General features: G+C 43.7%; 1 protein-coding gene across 3 annotated transcripts in view; it reads left to right on the top strand.

Annotated features, from left to right (window-relative positions):
• Positions 1 to 22,117, top strand: part of RASGRP3 (RAS guanyl releasing protein 3) — a 288,487-nt gene that overhangs the window by 222,663 nt on the left and 43,707 nt on the right. For all 3 annotated transcript variants that reach the window (XM_040350806.1, XM_040350805.1, XM_040350807.1), the window contains 4 exons: positions 3,836 to 4,111; positions 9,344 to 9,421; positions 11,684 to 11,797; positions 14,366 to 14,481. In XM_040350806.1, coding sequence (XP_040206740.1) covers positions 3,836 to 4,111; positions 9,344 to 9,421; positions 11,684 to 11,797; positions 14,366 to 14,481 — 584 coding nt within the window. The remainder of the gene's footprint in view (positions 1 to 3,835; positions 4,112 to 9,343; positions 9,422 to 11,683; positions 11,798 to 14,365; positions 14,482 to 22,117) is intronic.

Raw genomic sequence — 22,117 nt, 5'->3', positions numbered from 1 at the left:
CTTCATTTTCAAAAAAAATTGACAAAAAATTACAACTTCAATAAGCTCACCATGCCTCTTACTAAATTCCCCAGACTGTCTACATTCCAAAAAGGGGTCATTTGGAGGGAATTTGAACTGTCCTACCATTTTAGTGCTTCAAAGATTGAGGCTGTCAGTACTTTCAGTTTATAGACGCTTTCACACAAACCAATTAATATACACTTATTGGGATTTTGTTATCAAAGAAATGTAGCAGAGTGACAGAAAGACAGAAAGTAGAAAATATTTATTTTTTCAAAATTTTCGTTCTTTTTTTTGTGTACTGTATTTTCCGGCGTATAAGACGACTGGGCGTATAAGACGACCCCCTAATTTTCCAGGAAAAATTTTGGTTTTGGGATATACTCACTGTATAAGACTACCCCCTTCTTACTAGTCTTTCTGGAAGCTGAGGGGTAGCCAGAACCGCTGACAGAAACAAGCTTTTTCAAATATCACTGCACTGTGCCATTACATTACATTCCTCACTGTGCCATTACATTGCATGCCCCCACTGTGCCATCACTTGCCCCTCACTGTACCATCACTTGCCCCCACTGTGCCATCACTTGCCCCTCACTGTACCATCACTTGCCCCCACTGTGCCATCACTTGCCCCTCACTGTGCCATCACTTGCCCCTCACTGTGTCATCACTTGCCCCTCTCTGCGCCATCACTTGCCCCCACTGTGCCTGAACTTGTTGCCCCCACTGTGCCTGAACTTGTTGCCCCCACTGTGCCTGAACTTGCTGCCCCCCAGTGCAATCACCGCAAACACTCACTTTTTTTGCCGGCGGTGACAGTCTCCGTACTGCGAGCGCTAGCGTCAATGATTTGAAAGCCGCGCCTTCTCTTCAGAGTGTTCTGTGATAGGCGGAACACAAATTTTCCCAGCAGCGCCTCTGTTCTGTGTTCCGCCTATCACAGACGTCTTCTCATCTCGTCCGAGGATGAGAAGGCATCTGTGATAGGAGGAACACAGAACAGAGGCGCTGCTGGGAAGATTTGTGTTCCTCCTATCACAGAACACTCTGAGGAGAAGGAGCGTCTTTTAAATCATTGACGCTCGCGTTCGCCGTATGGAGACTGTCACCGCCAGCAAAAAAAGTGAGCACAAAGACCGTACCCGGCGTATATAACGACCCCCGACTTTGGATGCATGTTTTTGCATCCAGAAAGTCGTCTTATACGCCGGAAAATATGGTATATCACAAATAAAACCCAGTGGTGATGAAATACTACCAAAATAAATCTCTATATATGTGAACAAAATTATAAAAATATAATTTGTGCATAATATTACATGACCGCGCAATTGCCGGTCAAAGTTACGCAGTGCTAAATAGCAAAAAATGCCCTGGTCATGAAGGGGGGAAAATCTTCCAGAGCTTAAAGGGGTTGTAAACCTTCATTTTTTTTGCATTAAGGTAAAAAAACACCTTGCAGTGACTGGCGCCCCAACAATCCCCCCCCCCCCCTTTTACTTTACCTGAGTCAAAATTTCCCTTGACACATCCCTGCCATCCCTCTCTCCTCGGGTTCCCGGCTCTTGATTGGATAGATTGATAGCAGCGCAGCCATTGGCTCCCGCTGCTGTAAATCAAATCCAATGATGGGGGCGCCGGGGGGCAGGCCCAGTCTGGCATTCGTGTCTGTGATTGCAAGTGCTAGACTCGGGAGCGTGCACGCAAGGTAACCCCCTTGGTAGAGCGCTTCTCAGAGGGGGTTATCTGATGCGGGGAGGTGCCACCGGGGGCCCTCAGAAGAGGAGGTTTGGGGCCACGAGCTGCACAGTGGAGGTAAGTATGACATGATTGTTATTTTAAAAAAATATTTAAATGATCCTTTACAACCACTTTGTAAAGTACATGCAATCCCCTTTGTTCTAAAAAGTCCAATGCTCCACAGAAGGGGCTGAGACGTCAGTCAGGAGGAGGTGAGGAGAGTGCTGAGCAGTGCTGTGAAATAAGGTAGAAATCACCATTTTTTTTTACAAAGCACAGACACTGGAGCATAGGACGTTTTCTAACAGAGGGGATTGCATGTACTTTACACAGTAATTTCAGCAACAGGAAGGGGGGGCACTGTCACTAGATGACAGGCAGGGAGGGAGGGGGAGAGGAGGACAGAGGAGAGACAGCGGAAGATGGAGGCATGTTAACTTACCACGGTGCCAGGGCTCAGCAGCCATGATAAACCGTGGTTAGTTTACAGGGGGAGGGCAGAACCAGTAAGGATCAACCAGGTATTTCAGGTGATACAGGAGGTAAAATTACAGAGCACAAGCATTATGCTGCATAACATGCTTTATATTAACAGGATCCAATTTTTTTTAGTTTAGGGTTACAAACGCTTTAAGCGCCACTGAGTGCTGTTTGTAAACAAACACATGTGATCACTATGGCTGGTTCAGTAACCATGCTAGCTGGTTTCCAATTGCTGTATCTGACAAAGCAACTGTCATGGAGCTATGCTCATTTTTCTATATATATACATTGTAGAGTAAATCAGAATGAATGACAGGGCATACCATAACATGCATAGATGTGAATCTGCCAATATATCTGCCTGGAGTTCCGTTTTCTGCTCTATATATGCATTAATGTAACAGAATTATACCCTCATTTTTTTTCACACATGGAATGTTGAGTTTTGGAAACTAAGTTGGTAATATGTTATCTTTATTCTCAATAATGCTAGGCTATTTTTTTTAAAAGAAATCAAAGGGTGTATTTTAGAACAGGAAAAACACTTTTGAAGGTTGGATTATGCTGAACATCAGCTAATGTGTATGGCCAAGGAGAGAAGTTAAAGGTAAACTTTGGCCTCTCATTAACCTCCCTGGCGGTATGATTATTTCAGATTTTAGGTGCTGAAAGCGGTACCATTATTTTGCAAGGAAATTTGGTGTTTTACATCGTAGGCCTGTAATTCTTAGGAATAACTCACTTAAATCTGTCCGAACAAGAGTCTAGCAGATATCTCGGGTATGAAAAAGTTTGAAAAACAAAATCATAAATTATAAAATAATAAATAATTATAACAAATATTAATATAATTATAAAAAAAATTATTCAATAATTTAATCAACTCAAAATCACTGAAATGTATTCAGTTGCAGAATTGTCCCTTGAGACTGTCAGTGAATTCTACCTAAAGCAGTTTCCTGTGATGGTGTGGCAACGATGCTGCCTTTCTTCTGAATTAGAAGCAGTGTTGCCACTTATAGTCTGTGCCAGCTTCCACAATAGTGTGATTTAAAGAAAAGCTTGCAGTGGGTAGTATGTCAAGCACCATTATTTGCTTTTTTGGATTGGCAGTCCTGCTAAAACTCTCCCACCTTGAGCTGCAGTGCCTGGGAGAGGGAGCATGTGAGACACGAAGGATGTTTTTTTTTTGTTTTTGGTAAGGTAGGGTATAGGAAGCTTTTGATTAATTTTTAAGGCTTGTGCATTACAAAGTAACTGAATTTGTTACTTGTTTAGACTATTATACTTAAACCTTAAATTGTACTTTAGCACTTTAATACTACAGACTGAAAGGTAAAAACACACAAGTACTATTTGCAGTTTCACAGAGTAGAAGTTTCTGTTAATATGGTCTAGTTAGTTGCTTTACTACTGTAGATGTGGGAGGGAAGACGCTATACCTAGGGAGAAGGTGAAGCGACAAGAGAACTAGATAAATTTGGTCTGCCAGTGTAGTGTGCATGAGTGCCTGGAAATAATGGGCACATCAGAAATATAAATATGAATAATAATTTTTGTCTTTAGAGTTATTACCTGATACATGTTTTTCTTCTGTTCTTTGCAGGTGTGGGATGAAATGACCGAGCTGGTCTCGTCTAATGGAAACTACTGTAGTTATCGTAAAGCGTTTGCTGAGTGTGTAGGGTTTAAAATCCCTATTCTTGGTGTTCACTTGAAAGACTTAATAGCTGTACATGTTGTTTTTCCTGACTGGGTGGATGACAATAAAGTAAACACTGTTAAAATGCAGCAGTTATATGTTACTCTCAATGAACTGGTTTCACTACAGAGTGCTTCGCCTCACTTAGAAACAAGTATGGACTTAATTAACCTCTTAACGGTATGTATGTATTTTATTTTACCCCACAATAATGACAGACTGCTTGGTCTTTATGTGAAATAAAAAAAAAATGAAAAACTAGTTTTGGGGTTGAGAGCAAACTGTCACAGAATTGGGTCTCTATAAAAAAAAAAAAAAAATCTAGACCAATGGACCAAGATAGGTAGGGGGCATGTAGAATCCTATGACATCCTAAAGATTATCTACAAGTTTTAGGATGAATAAGTATATGGAACATTTGTGCAACATGGATAGGGTGGTATGGGGTTCATGGTTGGTTTTATATTTTTCTATGCAATATCTCACAAAAGTAAGTACATCCCTCGCATTTTTGTAATTTTTTTCTTATATATTTTCATGTGACACTTTGCTACAATGTAAAGTAGTAAGTGTACAGCTTGTATAACAGTGTAAATTTGCGGTCCCCTCAAAATAACTCAACACACAGCCATTAATGTCTAAACCACTGGCAACAAAAGTAAGCACACACCTAAGTGAAAATATCCAAATTGGGCCCAGTTAGCCATTTTCCCTCCCCGGTGTCATATGACTCGTTAGTGTTTCAAGGTCTCAGGTGTGTTAAATTTGGTGTTATTGCCTTCACTCTCTCATACTGGTCACTGGAAGTTCAACATGGCACCTCATTGCAAATAACTCTTTGAGGATCTGAAAAAAAGAATTGTTGCTCTACATTAAGATGACCTAGGCTATAAGAAGATTGCCAAGACCCTGAAACCGAGTTGCAGTACGGTGGACAAGACCATATAGTGGTTTAACAGGACAGGTTCCACTCCGAACAGGCCATGGTCGACCAAAGAAGTTGAGTGAACGTGCTCAGCATCATATCCAGAGGTTGTCTTTGGGAAATATACATTTAGACATGAGTGCTGAAGTGCTGCCAGCATTGCTGCAGAGGTTGAAGGGGTGCGGGGTCAGCCTGTCAGTGCTCAGATCATACACCGCACATTGTATCAAATTTGTCTGCATGGCTGTCGTCCTAGAAGGAAGCCTCTTCTAAAGATGAGGCACAAAAAAGCCTGCAAACAGTTTGCTGAAGACAAGCAGACTAAGGACATGGTTTACTGGAACCATGACCTGTGGTCTGATGAGACCAAGAGAAAAACTTATTTGGTTCAGATGGTGTAAAGAGTGTGTGGTCGGCAAACAGGTGAGGTGTACAAAGACAAGTGCATCAAGCCTACAGTCAAGCATGGTGGTTGGAGTGTCATTGTCAGGGGCTGCATGAGTGCCAACATGTACTGTGACATACTGAAGCAGAGCATGGTCCCATCCCTTTGTAGACTGGGCCACAGGGCAGTATTCCAATATGATAACGACTCCAAACACACCTCCAATACCACCATTGCCTTGCTAAAAAAGCTGAGGGTAAAGGTGATGGACTGGCCAAGCATGTCTCCAGACCTAAACCCTGTGGGGCATTCTCAAACGGAAGGTGGAGGAGCGCAAGGTCTCTAACATCCACCAGCTCTGTGATGTCACCCTAAGGTAGTGGAAGAGGACTTCAGTGGCAACCTGTGAAGCTCTGGTGAACTCCATGCCCGAGAGGGTTAAGACAGTGCTGGAAAATAATGGTTGCCACACAAAATATTGACACTTTGGTCCCAATTTGGCCATTTTCATTTTGTTGCCAGCGGTTTATACATTAATGACTGTGCGTTGAGTTATTTTGAGAGGGCAGCAAATTTGCACTGTTATACAAGCTGTACACTCACTACTTTACATTGTAGCAAAGTGTAATTTCTTCAGTGTTATCACATGAAAAGATATAATAAAATATTTACAAAAATGTGAGGGTTGTACTCACTTTTGTGAGTACATTTACACTATGTACTATATATAACAAAGTTGTTTCTTATTATGCATTGGTTTGGATTTTTAGGATTATTTATAGGGATCCAGTTCTGTAATGGCTTGGTCTTGAGCCCAACAATAGTTATTCCTTTTTTTTACTTCTTGTGATTACCGTATTTGCTAGGGGATCCCAACCTTGCTAAATTTATATGAGAGCCCATTTTTTTTGGAGCCAAGTGATTTGGGGACCTGAAGGGAGTTTTGTGAGTTATCAGTTTGTTGTTCTTTATGTAACATAAACAAAAAGTGTCAAAAGAGAACCTTTAACTAACATGTATAAGTCCTTTCACAAGAGCACCCTGAAGTGATACGAAACTATAACCTTTTTCTCCAACAACAATCCATACACATCCAATACCCATTGGTCCTATAATTTATTTTTCATGAAATTGTTTCTTACTATGTTTGCCTTCTTTTTAACATAGGCTACTGAACCATTCCTTTCCCACTCACTTCACTTTGTTTGAAACAAACAGTGCATGCTAGTTGCTGCCATGTGCACTACTCTATGCATGTTACAAATTCGATAATAGTTGACTGCAATAAAAGAGGCAGTTTAGTAATTCCTGTATAACAGCACTAAAGCCGCTGTCAGTCTTTTAGGCATTTGATACTTCTGGGAATGTTTCATACCTGTGCCATCCACTGTGTACTCCAATTCCATTCTCCAGCCCCTATGACAGTGGGTGAGTCATTGGGAGTATTGTATTGATGTATCGGTTGGAGGATGGAACCAGAGCATGCAGCAGGGGACACAGGCATCTGACATTTGCGTAAATGTTAAATGTTATATAAACTGACCAAGGCTGTAGCTCTGGAACAAAGGAAAGTAGAAGACACAGGCCGCTGGAGAGTTGAGTAAACTATCTTTTCAATTGCAGGGAGCTGACATTTTGATTTGTTTAGAGTCCTGACATGGACTTGCATTTTTCCTGTAAAAGGTATCAATTAGTTCTTCAGACTAAGCATAAAATATGATTCCTTCTAGAAATCCAATCTTAAAGTTACTTCCCTCTCTCACAAGAGAGGACACATTTCTCATTCAGTGGTTCTCAATCTTGCTTGCTGCACTTACATTTAAGAAACTGTTAAATAGTGCTGCCATATCTGTTGGTCACTATTGTTGGAAGAGAAACATCAAGACAACACCCCTCTGTGGGCAACCAGCTCAGCCAAACCTGAACCCGGGCCCACTGATTCAACACCAGGCTCTTTAACGAGATGTTTTTCTTTACTGAAGAGAGTTAACTGAACAGTCAGTTATATAGGATAGTAAAGGGGAAACAACAACTACAAGTAGATATTGATGGTCAGACTTTGAGGCCAAGGAAGTATATTAAAAATAAAGTTTAATATCATATTAAATTACAAAAATACATAATGATAAGTTACAATTACAACAAATGACCACTGTATACAAAATCCTCAGAAGTCGCCGACGCACGTTTCGCCGTGGGGCTTCTTCGGGACGATAATGAGGATTTCGTGAGATAGTAACAGAGAACAAGTAGTTATCTGTAATGATACAGGGTAATGGATTATTTACATTGCTAAAATTGTGTATATACAAAAGAATACATGAGCATTACAACGTATATTTACATAACAGATGGTTTCTTTCCTTTTTGTGCGTCTTTACTTCCCCTTCCTTCTCCTCTCTCTATTCCCAACCCCCCTTTTTTGATTCAGTTATATAGGATAGTGGAGGCACCACTGTGCTCAAGCAGAGGATAGTAGATAGTCTTGGTATTCCTTCTAGGTAGGGATGCAATCAGTCATACTCCAAGAATTGAGAAATACTTTTACACTTCTCCCCAAAGGAGAAGCTCACATAGAAAGACTTCCTGGGTACATGTCCATACAGTTCGATCCTAAATCAGAAGAACTGTTTGATTGTTTCACAAGAATAGGGCATACTCAGGAACCCACCAACCTACATATATAACCCTCCAAGAACATTCCAGACTGACAGAGCACAGTTGCTATGCAACTGAAATGGCTTGCCATCCTAATGGACTTTTAAGGGTTTGTTTAAACTTATGTTGCCCTCTGAAGAGTGATCTGTGCTGAAATGAAGGAAGGATCATTTTTGCTGTGCTGCTATGCAAAGCATCATAGACGTGGCATGTGTTTCCTATAAAAGGGATTGGTTGGGGGCAGTAAACCACACTTTTTAAACCCCCTCCCCAACTGCAAGTGTAAATAAGGCCTTATAATTATTGCCCAAAGTTACTCACACTTATAGTAGTAACATCTTGTGAGGGCTTGGGGGAACTACAAGGGGATCTCTATTGCACTCCTCTTCAGATGTATTAAAGGGGTTGTAAAGGATTTGTTTTCCCTAAATAGCTTCCTTTACCTTAGTGCAGTCCTCCTTCACTTACCTCATCCTTCGATTTGCTTTTAAATGTCCTTATTTCTTCTGAGAAATCCTCACTTCCTGTTCTTCTGTCTGTAACTCAACACCATAATGCGAGGCTTTCTTCCTGGTGTGGAGAAAGCCTCTTGAGGGGGGGGGGGCGAGCAGGCAAGTCAGGACACTCTCTACTTTGCAGATAGAGAAAGGAGCTATGTGTTAGTGGGTGTCCTGACACTCCTGCTCGCCCCCCTGACCCCTCAAGAGGCTTTCTCCACACCAGTTTTTAATGCTATATGGAGCTCCACTGAAGATGTATTTTCCATCATTTACTGTTACAGTGACAACAATTTCACCAGGAGGGAATTGAGGGAAAATTTGCAAAAGGAACAAAGATAAATAAAAAGTAAAAAAAATACTAATTGGGGGGCTTTGAACCGAAGGTTGTTCTTAAATGGAAAAAAAAGTATTGAATCAAAATGAGTTTAATGACTCCAGTTAGGGTGCTCACAAGCACAGGGTACTGTGGCATCTTGGAAACAATTCAGACATTGAGGAAAGAGAGTGCTTTAAGACTAAAAGTATTTAACCAAAAAAAAATCATTATCAGGAGTTACGAATTATGGAATACACTGGACTATATTTAATGCTGTGTCTGTGCTTTAAACCAGTGCACCTAGATATACAATAGGCCACTGGGGCTAAACTAATGATCTTGAAGACCCTGCCCACTATTGCCAAATGATAAACCATGACGACATGTAAATACTTTACCTTCTGTTTTAAAGGAAAGCTGATCTGGTAGGAGTTAGCCAGATAGGCATTGATGACCTGCTTAAAAATTCTATTTGACTGGAAGTCACTAATCAAGGTGATCCTTTGATTACAATACTTTCTGAATCATTGATGAAAAAAATGTGCAGCCAGTGAAATTGTAGCAACTTATTTGCATATGTTTATTAGCCAGGCAACCTATTTAAATATTTTTTCAACTGTCTTTTCAGTTATCGCTTGATTTATACCATACTGAAGATGATATTTATAAACTTTCACTTGTACTTGAGCCTAGGAGTCCAAAATCGGTAAGTAATGGTATTAGTCATTGATCTTTTATTATATTTATTGGATCAGTTGTTTGTTTTTGGTGGTATATACTTAAGAGTTTGGTATGTGATTTATATTATATTTATGTATTCTGACTATCATAATTTTTTGATCAATTTGGGGGCTTTTTTGTACATCTTGAGTAGAGTCTTCTGGGACGACAGCCATGCAGATCAATTTGATGCAGTGTGCAGCGTATGGTGTGAGCACAGGCTGAATCCCCACCCCTTCAACCTCTGCAGCAATGCTGGCAGCACTCATACGTCTATTTCCCAAAGACAAACTCTAGATAGGACGCTGAGCACGTGCAATCAACTTCTTTGGTCGACCATGGCAAGGCCTGTTCTGAGTGGGACCTCTCCTGTTAAACCGCTGTATGGTCTGTTTCAGGGTCTTGACAATCTTCTTATAGCCTAGGCCATCTTTATGTAGAGTACAAATTCTTTTTTTCAGATCCTCAGAGAGTTCTTTGCCATGAGGTGCCATGTTGAACTTCTAGTGACCAGTATGAGAGAGTGAAAGCGATAACACCACATTTAACACACCTGCTCCCCATTCACACCGGAGACCTTGTAACAATAACGAGTCACTTCGGGGAGGGCAAATTACTAACTGGGCCCAATTTGGACATTTTTACTTAGGGGTGTGCTCACTTTTGTTGCCAGTGGTTTAGACATTAATGGCTGTGTGTTGAGTTATTTTGAGGAGACAGCAAAACTACACTCTTATACAAGCTGTACACTCACTACTTTACATTGTAGCAAAGTGTCATAAAATATTTGCAAAAATGTGAGGGGTGTAGTCACTTTTGGGAGATACTGTGTGTGTATATATATATATATATACACACACACACAGAATGTATGTATTTATCTTCTTACCAAAAATGAATCCTAATTTCAGGTCAGCTACAGGCTGATTCGTATCAAAACATACTCTTAAGATAATGCTCCTACTCAAGATGAAATAAACATTTCCAAACATCATTGCTTTTGACACAACTCTTGTAATATAGGCCTAAGGAAGACCTAATTCAGTCAGGAAAACTGCCACGACCGCTTTTGGCCGGGAAAACTGGCCATGTGTATGCCCCATGGCAGTTTTCCCAACAGGAAAAAACGCCGGGAATCACGGCAGGAAAAATGAGAACTTTGGGCCAGATTCACGTAGCCCGGGTGCAGCGTAACAAAACCGATTTAGGTTACACCGCCGCAAATATTCTGTCTAAGTGCCCGATCCACAAAGCACTTACCTGGAAATTTGCGGCGGTGTATCGTAAATCCGTCCGGCGCAAGGCGGGCCAATTCAAATGGGGGGGTACCATTTAAATTAGGCGCGCTCCCGCACCGGACGTACTGCGCATGCTCCCGACGTGCTTTGCGCGAGATTACGACGCGCCAACGTTTTGTGAATCGCGATGTGAAAAAAAGACTTGCGCCGGGAAAAAGAAAATGTTTTAAAAAAATTCAAAAGCGACGCGGGAAAGACGGGTATACTTTTACATGGTGGAGTAATTTTCCACTTTGTAAAAGGTGCCCTATCTTTGCGACGGCAAACTAACACTCGCGGCGACGTAACGACAGGAAAAAGCTTTGTGGATCGCCGTAACTCCTAATTTGCATACCCGTCGCTGGTTTACGATGCAAACTCCCCCCAGCGGCGGCCGCGGTACTGCATCCTAAGATCCGACAGTGTAAAACTATTACACCTGTCGGATCTTAGGGATATCTATGCGTAACTGATTCTATGAATCAGTCGCATAGATAGAAACAGGGATACGACGGCGTATCAGGAGAAACACCGTCGTATCCCTTTTGTGAATCTGGCCCTTTCTTTTTTTTCCTGCCGCAATTTGACAGTCTTTTTCCCGGCAGTTTCCCTATGGGAAACACTGCAGTGGAGCATACACATGGCCGGGATTCCTGGCCAAAGCTCTCACCGCAGTTTTCACGACGGGAAAACCTCTGGTGTGTACACCGAGCAGGTTCTTGGTTTTCCCTCCGGGATTCCCGGCTGACTTTTTACCGCCAGGAATCCCGATCGTGTTTACTGGGCATTAGACTATTTTTCAGGGATATATAGTTAGGAATTTAATCCCTGCATTATAATATTAATAACTATTATTAAATGTCTATGAGAAATACAACAAATACAAAACACAATATTTCTAAAACTGTTTGATGATTGTTTCTTCTTCAGTGTTAATTTGCATTGCTTTTTATGCTTGCATTTACTTACAGCCAACTTCCCCTACAACTCCCACTAAGCCTGATGTACCCCTTGACTGGGCCTCTGGAGTGACCACAAAGCCTGACCCTACCATTATTAGTAAGCATATACGGAAATTAGTTGAGGTAAGGTGACACTTCTCTCTTTTTGTAGTATTACAAATTTTCTGAGCATGTCTGTTTACTCCAGAATCTTAGCTAATAAAGTTAAACTCTTGTTTGCTGATTTCTTAAATCTTTGAGACCAGGAAAAATGTGCAGGCTCACAACATCAAATCAGAATCATAATTGGTCTCTGATGATATATGGGAATAGTCAGTGGCGTCTGGTGCTCAATTTTTTTTAGGGGGGGGGCGCAAACAAACGAAAAAAAAAAAATCAAGCGCAGTCACTGTGCCCATCAAACGCAGCCACTGTACCCATAAATTGTCATGACTGTGCCATCAAAAACAGCTACTGTACCCATCAATTGCTGTCAGTGTGCCCATCAATTGCCGCCACTGTGTCCATCAATTGCCACCACTGTGCTCATCAATTGTCGCCAGTGTGCCCCATCAATTGCCAGCAGTGTACCCCATCAATTGCTGCTACTGTGCCCCATCAAATGCTGCCAGTGTGCCTCCCCGCCCAGCACTTACCTGATAGGCATCCAATCACAGCGCCTGTCGCTTCAGCTGATCAGGTGACAGGGTAACCAGACCCAAACACCTGATTGGCTGAGAGGCGGGTCAGTGTTAGGGAAGTGATTTATTCGCTTCCCTAACACAACACTGTGTAAACAGCGAATGCACAGCATTGCACCCGCTGTTTACCAATTTGGAAGCCTATTAAAGCCTTTGGCTCTAATCAGGATGCCTATTAGAGCCGAAGGCTCTAATCGGCCACTTCCAAAAACACCCCTGTGACCCCCGGTGACAATAGATAGATTCATGCAATGCAGGAGAGAGGGGGTGGTGCTCCTGTGCCCTTTATAGACTAACCGCCACTGTGAATAGTGTAAGGAACTTTACCATCGGGTATTTCATCAAAAGTTAAGAACATGGAAAACTGTAATCTACTTCTTTAACATACCACACCTTACCCTCTGAAAACAATCCTATAGTAACTCTAATGTCCTGTACACACAATGGGAATTTCTGACAACAAATGTTCGATGTGAGCTTTTGGTAGGATATTCCGACCGTGTGTAGGCTCCATCGGACATTTGCTGTCAGAATTTCCGACAACAACTGTTTGACAGCTGGTTCTCAATTTTTCCGACAACAAAAGTTCTTGTCGGAAATTCCGATCGTCTGTATGCAATTCCGACGAACAAAAATCCTACACATGCTCGGAATTAATTTGACGCATGCTCAGAATCATTGAACTTAATTTTTCTCAGCTTGTCGTAGTGTTGTACGTCACCGCGTTCTTGACGTTCAGAATTTCTGACAACATTTGTATGATCGTGTGTCTGAAACACAAGTTTGAGCCAACATTCTACGTGTTCTATTACTGTTCATTTTTCTTTCAATTATATTGACTTTTCTAATAGGTACTGTATATTTAAATTTTATATATGTTCATCATATATTGCGTCTAGCACTCGATCTATCTTTAAAAAATGTATTGCTTTTTAGTTCAAATAAATGATGTTAAAGGGTCACTAAAGGAAATATTTTTTTTTTTAACCTGTTGGCGGTATCCCCGAGCGTGACTCGGGGTGGGTTTTTCATGCTGCGATCGGTATCCCCGAGTCACGCTCGGGGTAGCTATGCAGAGCCTGCAGCGCGCGCTGGCTTACCTTGTCCTGGATCCAGCGATGCCACCGCGCTGTGTGAGCGAGCGGGACCTCGCTCGATTCACACAGCGTCCTCCTGTGCCGCCGATCTCCATTCCTTGCGACGTTACGACGCACGGGAGCGGAGAACGGCGCCAAATTCAAAAACGTAAACAAACACTATACATACAGTATACTGTAATCTTATAGATTACAGTACTGTATGTAAAAAATACACACCCCCCTTTGTCCCTAGTGGTCTGCCCAGTGCCCTACATGTTCTTTTATATAATAAAAACTGTTCTTTCTCCCTGCAAACTGTAGATTGTCCATAGCAACCAAAAGTGTCTTTTTATGTCAAAAATGATTTTAGAGCAGCTAAAAAACAGTGATAATAAATTATAATCACTTGCAGAATTGTGCAATAGCGATTTGTGGGGAAATTCGTCATAAAACAATAAAAATAATGACAGCGACATTTCTGCAACTGAGCAAATTTCAGTGATTTTGAGTTGATTACATTATTGAATAATTTTTATTATAATTATATTATTATTTGTTATAATTATTTATAATTATTTATTATATTATAATTTATAATTTTGTTTTTAAAAAAATTTCATACCCGGGATGCCTACAAGACTCTTGTTTGGTCAGATTTAAGTGAGTTATTCCTAAAAATTACAGGCCTACAGTATAAAACGCCAAATTTCCTTGCAAATAATGGTACCGCTTTCAGCATGTTTTTTCTGAAAGAATCATACCGCCAGGGAGGTTAAAAAATGTTGTATGGAACATTTTGTCTTAACCATGAAGTCAAATGTATTAAGAAAAAAAAAATACTGGAGAAAATGAATGAATGTAAATGATAGTGAATGAAATGTTGATAAGTGTACCCCTATCCTCAATTAACATCCAGTATATATATATTGAAGTCTGTTTTTAGAAACTATGATCATGATCATGATGGATATATTTCTCAAGAGGACTTTGAAAGTATTGCTGCTAACTTCCCATTTTTGGATTCCTTCTGTGTTCTAGACAAGGATCAGTAAGTTTACGTATGCATTATTCAAATATTGACGTTACAATTATATATTACTGTTCATCAAGACATAATAAGTACTAAAGCAGAAACTCAATACTTACCAGGAGTATTTATTTTAACCACTTCAGCCCCAAAATGATTTGCCCCCTTAACGACCAGGCCATTTTTTGCGATACGGCACTGTCCCGCTTTAACTGACAATTGCGCGGTCCTACGACATTGTACCAAAACAAAATTTATGTTCTTTTTTCCCACAAATAGAGCTTCATTTTGGTGGTATTTGATCACCTCTGCGGTATTTATTTTTTGTGCTATAAACAAAAAAAGGCAGACAATTTTGAACAAAAAATATATATATTTTTTACTTTCTGCTATAATACAAATCCAAAAAAAAATTAAGAAAATATGTATTCATCAGTTTAGGCCAATATGTATTCTGCTACATATTTATGGTAAAAAAAAAGTATATTTATTGGTTTGCGCAAAATTTATAGCGTCGACAAAACAGGGGAAAGATTTAAGGAATTTTTAATAATTTTTTATTGTTTTTACTAGTAATGGCGGGGATCAGAGATTTTTAGTGGGACTGTGACATTGCGGCGGAAAAATATGACCCTAATTGACACTTTTTTGGTGACCAGTGACACCAATACAGTGATCAGTTCTATAAAAAAAAAATGATCACTGTAGAAATGGCACTGGCAGGGAAGGGTTTAACACTAGGGGCAATAAAGGGGTTAAGTGTTCCCTAGGGAGGAATTTCTAACTGTCAGGGGTTCCTGATCACCAGGAGCAGCTGATCTCTCTCTCCTCCCGTCAGAACTGGGATCCTTCTTGTTTACATAAGCAGATACCCGTTCTGCTTCTCTTCACCGCGATTGCAGGTGGCCGACATTGAGTCCGCCGGACCTGTGGACGAACTTCCATGGTGTGCGACAGGAGCACACGTGACCTCAGTACCACATGCACAAACCGACATACAGGTACGTCGGTTTGCGCAGCCGAGCAAGTGGTTAATAGATGTCAATAATGAATTTTTTTTGGACAATAACGCCCTTAACATATATCTCAGTGTAATTCTAATAGCTTAACTGTTGTGATCTACAGGACACCAAAATAGATTACAGTAAATTAGACCAGGAAAAAACTGGCCGTACATAGTACATGATAACTATACATTATAAAAAAAATTACTGGATGATCTGTGTGCTTGGCCTTACTTTATTTGGCACAAATGAGTTCTTTGAGAGATCTGCATTGTGATTGAAAGGGTTTATGCACTGGCTATTTTTCAGCTAGCTACGCAAACTTAGGACTCCATAGAAATCTGTACACATTTTCTTAGTTTTTACCAAAGGCTGTCTGTCTAAATTCAAAAGCCAGATACCCAGCTTTTGTGTCAGAACTTTGGAATTTAAGTGGAAAGTGCACTACATTTTCTGCATGAAGTTAACAAGGTGGCTACTTCCAGAGGTTAAAGTTACACATTAACCTTTTTGTCCCTTTAAAAAAGATATTGACTGTGGAAGCTGTACCCAAAAAGGTAAGAAGAGGGAAAGGAACATGTAACCAGCATTGCCTGTAGGCATTGCAGCAGATTAGCTATCTTCTTTTCTATTAGTGGCTTACTACATTTTGTTCTGTACTGGGTCTTTGTGTGGAGGCATCCGTTTTTGTAAAAGCAGAACTTTGCTTCCTTTTGTTAGAGCTGCCCCCTGATGACATATGGGGGAGTATTCAAAAAGTACCAGGAGACATTCAGAAAGCACAGATCCACAGAATAGAAGAAGTTGAAGTGGAAATATCTTTGCACTGCAGGTTCCACCAGGGCTGGACTGGGACAAAAATTTGGCCCTGGACTTCATCCAGACTGGCCCACTTTGACAGGTATCTCCCATGGCGGCCGGACAACTCCCGCACCCCCCCCCCCCCCCCGGCTACCACCCAAGCCCCCTCTCCCCCTTCACTAGCCACTAGCCATTCTACTTTATTAAAGTAGAACGTCTGGTACTGGTACTTTTATAGGCAGTACCAGTGGGGAAGCTAGACATTATTTCACCCGGGGGAAAGGATCAGTTTGGTGCCCCCCTTATGGGACAAGATTAGGCAGAAGTGAGAAACTCCCAGGCCATAGCTGTTGAGTCGGCTGTCTGTCCCCTCACCCATGCTCCTCTGGTCCTCCCCCTGCTTCTCTGTTCCCCCCAGGTGAGCACTGCGGGGAGAGAGAGGAGGTGAGCGCTGCAGGGAGGGAGAGGAGGTGAGCGCTGTGGGAAGGGAGAGACAGAGAAGCAGAGGGGGCGGCGGTCCGCTGTCACTGAAGCCGGCCCACTGAGCCATCGGCCCACCGGGAAACTCCCTGTAGTCCCAATGGCCAGTCCATCCCTGGGTTCCACTGCAGCATGGAGAATGGCAAGCAACACACATGTCCCGATCTCTGCAGCCGCGTATCGGGACAATGTCTCACTGCCTGTGATTAGTGCAGCGCTGTGCCGACTTCCTGGCCGGTGCTGCACGTGGACTGTGCGAACACGCCAGAGCTCATCCTTAGTAGTAACATACCGAATCTCATTCCGAATCTCTTGATACTGTCATTTACAGGCACAACATTAAAGTGGAGTTCCACCCATAAATATAACATTACATCAGTAGTTTTAAAAAAATGTCATTAGTCCTTTACGAAATTTTTTTTTTTTTTTTAGATGCCTTCAAAGTGTTGTTGCTAGGCAGAATAGTTAATCTTCCCACTTCCTGCACCTAATGTACAACGCACAGACTCCTGGGAATGTAGTGGGTGTAACTTTCCAGGAGTCTGTGCACTCCCCAGTCTCAAAGAATCATGTGACTTGGACAGCACAGGTGCTGAAACCTGATCTGACACTGCTTGTGCAGCACTGAGCATGTGCGAGATCTGCAAGGCTGAAATCCAGGAAGTCATACAGTCTGGCTTTATGATGCCCACACTTAAGATGGCCCCAGTCAATTTCTATTTTATAAAGTGTCTAAATGATGTAACAACCTAACAAAACGGACCTTAGTTTACAGACTAACTTTACTAGAATACATTAAGATTGTGTATTACAGGGGTATTTATATTTAAAAAGTGAAATTGTGGCCGGAACTCCGCTTTAAGGTGCCCGTAAACGGATTTAAATACAGTTGGTTTAGCAGGGACTGACCAAATTTCCACCCATGTTTGGCCACAACAGTTGAGCATAAGTGGATCTACCAATCGACTTCTGATCAACCCCTCTGTCGGAGAAAAGCTGTCAGAATACAATAGTACTACAGGATGTGTGGATAGGGGAATCAGTTCAGTTTTTTTCATTCAGCCAGGCTGAATGAAAAAAAGCTTAACCAGGTATGGCCAGCTTTAGATGCTCAGTGCATATATACATTTACAAGGCTCATGTCACTGGAGTGCTAAGACACATGAAGGGCCTGATTTACCAAGCCTTTACTCCATGACTCATGGAGTAAAAGCAGGAGTAGCAGCCGTTTTGCCATTTACTAAAGAAATACGCTGCTAGTGCAGTGTATTTCCCTAGTTACTAATGTGCTCCGTGCGCCCAGGAGAGGGTGCATTGTGCACCAGTACAGACCTGGCGCACGGCACATTAAACTGTAAATTGCGGGGGTTTGGGCGGGAGTTTATTAGGGGGGGAGGTGGGGGGATGCAGGGGAAGTGAAGTGACATGTGTTTTGAAGTGTTTGGCGGGCCGAATTGAAAGTGAAAGTGTTTTTTGAAAACAGATCCCCGTACGCTTGCACAGTGCGCCTGAACCTCGGGAGGTTCATTTGCATACTGGGCATGCGCAGAGAGAAAAGTCAGGGATTCCCGTGCGCCTCGTCAGTACGCCGTGAAAATCTTGGTAAATACCAAGCGGCGTACCCGTGAATGCGCTGCGTGACGCGGCGCACGGGAATCTCCGAGCTGTTTTCAGCCCTGAAGGGGAACTCCGCGCCAAATTTCAAACTTGAAATCGGCGCGGGTCCCCCTCCAGGGCTACATTAGGCTCTTAGGCTTGGTCCGGAACGTGAGGGGTTAAACCCGCGCCGATTCGGCGCGGGGGTCCCCCCCAGATCCAAACCAAGCCCTCATCCCAAGCATGCAGTCTGGCCCGGACAGGAATGGGGGCGGGGACGAGCGAGCGCCCCCCCCCCTCCTGAGCCGTACCAGACCGCATGCCCTCAACATGGGGGAGTGTGTGCTGTGGGGGAGGGGGGCACTGCCCCCCCACCCCACAGCACTCTTGCCCCCATGTCGATAGGGACAAGAGCCTCTTCCCGACAACCCTTGCCATTGGTTGTCAGGGTATGCGGGCGGGGCTAATCGGAATCTGCGAGCTCCCTTTAATAAGGGGGCACCCCGTTGCCGTCCCCCCCCCACCTATGTGAATGAGTATGGGGTACAATCGTACCTTTCTACCCATTCACATGGGGAAACTGTATAGTAAATTAAAACACCCACCCAATAATATATTTTATTAATCTGCTCCGGAGCCCCCCCTTTCTTCTTTAGGCTTCTCTTAGAAGGGGGGGGTTTCTTCTCTCCCGATCTTTCTGCCCGGGACCCGGGCTTCGGTGATTTTCTTTGCAGGGGCGATGGGCGCCATCCCTCGGTCCTCTCCGGAGCCTATCCGCCGGATGCCCACCTCCCACCCATTTTAAGCTCTTTTTCATTAGGGAGGGGCATCCGGCTTCGGTCTTCGGGGTCCTTCTGCACGGGGGATGGCGCCTATCCCCCGGTCCTTTCCGGTGCCTTCCGCCAGGGTTCCGGTCTTCCTGGTCTTCTGCCGGGGGTGCGCCAACTCCCCGGTCTTTTCTCTGCTCCCTCTTCTGCCTGGCTCCCCCGCGGAGCCAGGGCTTTCTTCCGTCTTCTTTCTTCTCTCTTCCTTCTTCTGCCTGTCTCCTCCGGGAGCCCAGGGCTTGTCTCCGCTGTCTTCTTCCTTCTCTTCCATTGGATGTTGACACGACGAGGTTCCGCGCTGACATGCCGTGTCAGCGGCGGGCATGGACTTATATAGGGCAATGCCACCATGTGACCTCAACCCATGTGACATCACATTCCCTGGGCATGATGGGAATGTGATGTCACATGGGTTGAGGTCACATGGTGGCATTGCCCTATATAAGTCCATGCCCACTGCTCAGACGGCATTCCAGCGCCGGACCTCGTCGTGTCAACATCGAATGGAAGAGAAGGGAGAAGACAGCGGAGACAAGCCCTGTGCTCCGCGGAGGAGACAGGCAGAAGCGGAAGGCATCGCAGAAGCCCGGAGAGTGGCGCCTCCGGCGGAAGACACCGTACAAGCCCGGGACCCTCCCCCAAAGGCAGGAGCCTCCCTGGTGAAGGGGGTCCCGGTGAATTACGTCGCTGAAGCGGGGGTGGGGTGCCAGTGCACCCCCCCCGCAGCAAGAAACCGTCGTGGAAGCCGGGACCCCTCCCCCAAAGGCAGGAGCCTCCCTGGTGAAGGGGGTACCGGTGAATTACGTCGCTGAAGACGGGGGTGGGGTGCCAGTGCACCCCCCCCGCAGAAACCGTCGTGGAAGCCGGGACCCTCCCCCAAAGGCAGGAGCCTCACCTGGTGAAGGGGGTCCCGGTGAATTACGTCGCTGAAGACGGGGGTGGGGTGCCAGTGCACCCCCCCCCCGCAGAAACCGTCGTGGAAGCCGGGGACCCTCCCCCAAAGGCAGGAGCCTCCCTGGTGAAGGGGGTCCCGGTGAATTACGTCGCTGAAGACGGGGGGGGGGGTGCCAGTGCCCCCCCCCCGCAGAAACCGTCGTAGTAGCCCGGGACCCTCCCCCAAAGGCAGGAGCCTCACTGGTGAAGGGGGTTCCGGCAGAAGAGAGATGGCAGAAGCCCGGGGCCTAATGGGGGGGTGGTGGTGGGGGGCCCCCCGGCAGAGATGACCCCCCCCGAGAGCTCTGAATAATAATTAATTTATTCATGTGTGGTGTATTATTTATTTTTTTTCCATTTTTTTCCCCAGGTGAATGGGTAGGGTACATATTGACCCACATACTCATTCACATAGGGTGGGGGGCCGGATTCTGGGAGGGGATCCCCTTAATTTAAAGGGGTCTCTCAGGATTCTGATATGCCCTCCGCCCGCATACCCCGTACTAACCCAACGGCCAGGGTTGTCCGGGAGAGGCTCTTGTCCCTATCGACAGGGGGACAAGTGAGTGCTTTGGGGTGGGCGGGGCAGTGCCCCCTCCCCCCTCAGCACACACTCCCCCATGTAGGGGCATGTTGGTCTGGTATGGCTCAGGAGGGAGGGGGGTGCTCGCTCGTTCCCCACCCCCATTCCTGTCTGACCAGACTGCGTGCCTGGGATAATGGCTTGGTTTGGATCTTGGGGGGGACCCCACGCTATTTTTTTTGCGCGGGTTTAACCCCTTATGTTCCAGACCAAGCCTAAGAGCCTGGTATGCACCTGGAGGGAAACCACCTTATTTTTTTTTTTTGGGGTCTGGAGTTCCCCTTCATGAACAGCGATCTGTCATTTACACATGTCAGTCCCCACCCCCCCCTACAGTTAGAACACACCCAGGGAACATATTTAACCCCTCCCTCGCACCTAGTGTTAACCCCTTCCCTGCCAGTGGCATTTTTAGAGTAAGCAATGCATTTTTTACAGCACTGATCGCTAGAAAAAATGCCAATGGTTTCCAAAAAAGTGTTTCGATGTGTCCGCCATAATGTCGCAGTACCGATAAAATCGCTGATCGACCCAATAACTAGTTAAAACAAAAAATAAAAAAATATTTTGTAGACGCTATAAACTTTAGCAATAACCAAAAACTAAACGCTATTTGCGATTTTTTGGAACCAAAAAGATGTAGAATACGTATCGGCCTAAACTGAGGGTTTTTTTAGTTTTTACAATATATATTTTTGGGGATATTTATTATAGCAAAAAGTAAAAATAATTTTTACATATGTGGGCGGGACTTACGCAAGTCCCGCCCACATATATAAACATCATTCAAACCACACATGTGAGGTATTGACGCGTGCCTTAGAGCGAGAGCAATACTTTTACCACTAGACCTTCTTTGTAACTATAAACTGGTAACCTGGAAAAAAAAATAAAAGGTCGCCTATGGGGATATTCACGGAATTCATTTTGGCCCCATTGCAGGAGTGTTTCCAATAGTAAAGCGTGACATGTAAGGTATCTATTTACTCAGTGTAACATCATCTTTCACATTATCCCCAAAAATTGGGCTCACTTTTGTGTTTTGTTAATTTTTAACCACTTGAGCCCGGACCATATTTCTGGTCAATGACCGGGCAAGTTTTTGGGATTCAGCACGGCGTCGCTCTTAGACTGACAATTGCGCATGTACGTGCGACGTGGCTCCCAAACAAAATTGGCAACCTTTTTTTTCACACAAAATAGATTATTAAATGTGCGTGTTTACTTTCTGTCTTTAACACCTCCCTTCAGGCTGGAAAGGCATCAGATCAGGGGAAACCAAAAAAAAAAGCTCTCATTCCATTGCAGCTTGTTCCTACAGTTGTGTGATGAACTGAGCATGCTCAAACACTTAGAAAAAAAAAATAATCCTTTCTTTTTAAAAGGTGAAAAACACTCCTTGGATGCTCATAGAGCGTGGTTTGGATTAATTGCAG

Source organism: Rana temporaria, chromosome 4, assembly GCF_905171775.1.
Source record: "Rana temporaria chromosome 4, aRanTem1.1, whole genome shotgun sequence".
In the NCBI taxonomy this organism is placed as follows: Eukaryota; Metazoa; Chordata; class Amphibia; order Anura; family Ranidae; genus Rana; species Rana temporaria.
This window is presented reverse-complemented; position numbering and strand designations above follow the sequence as displayed.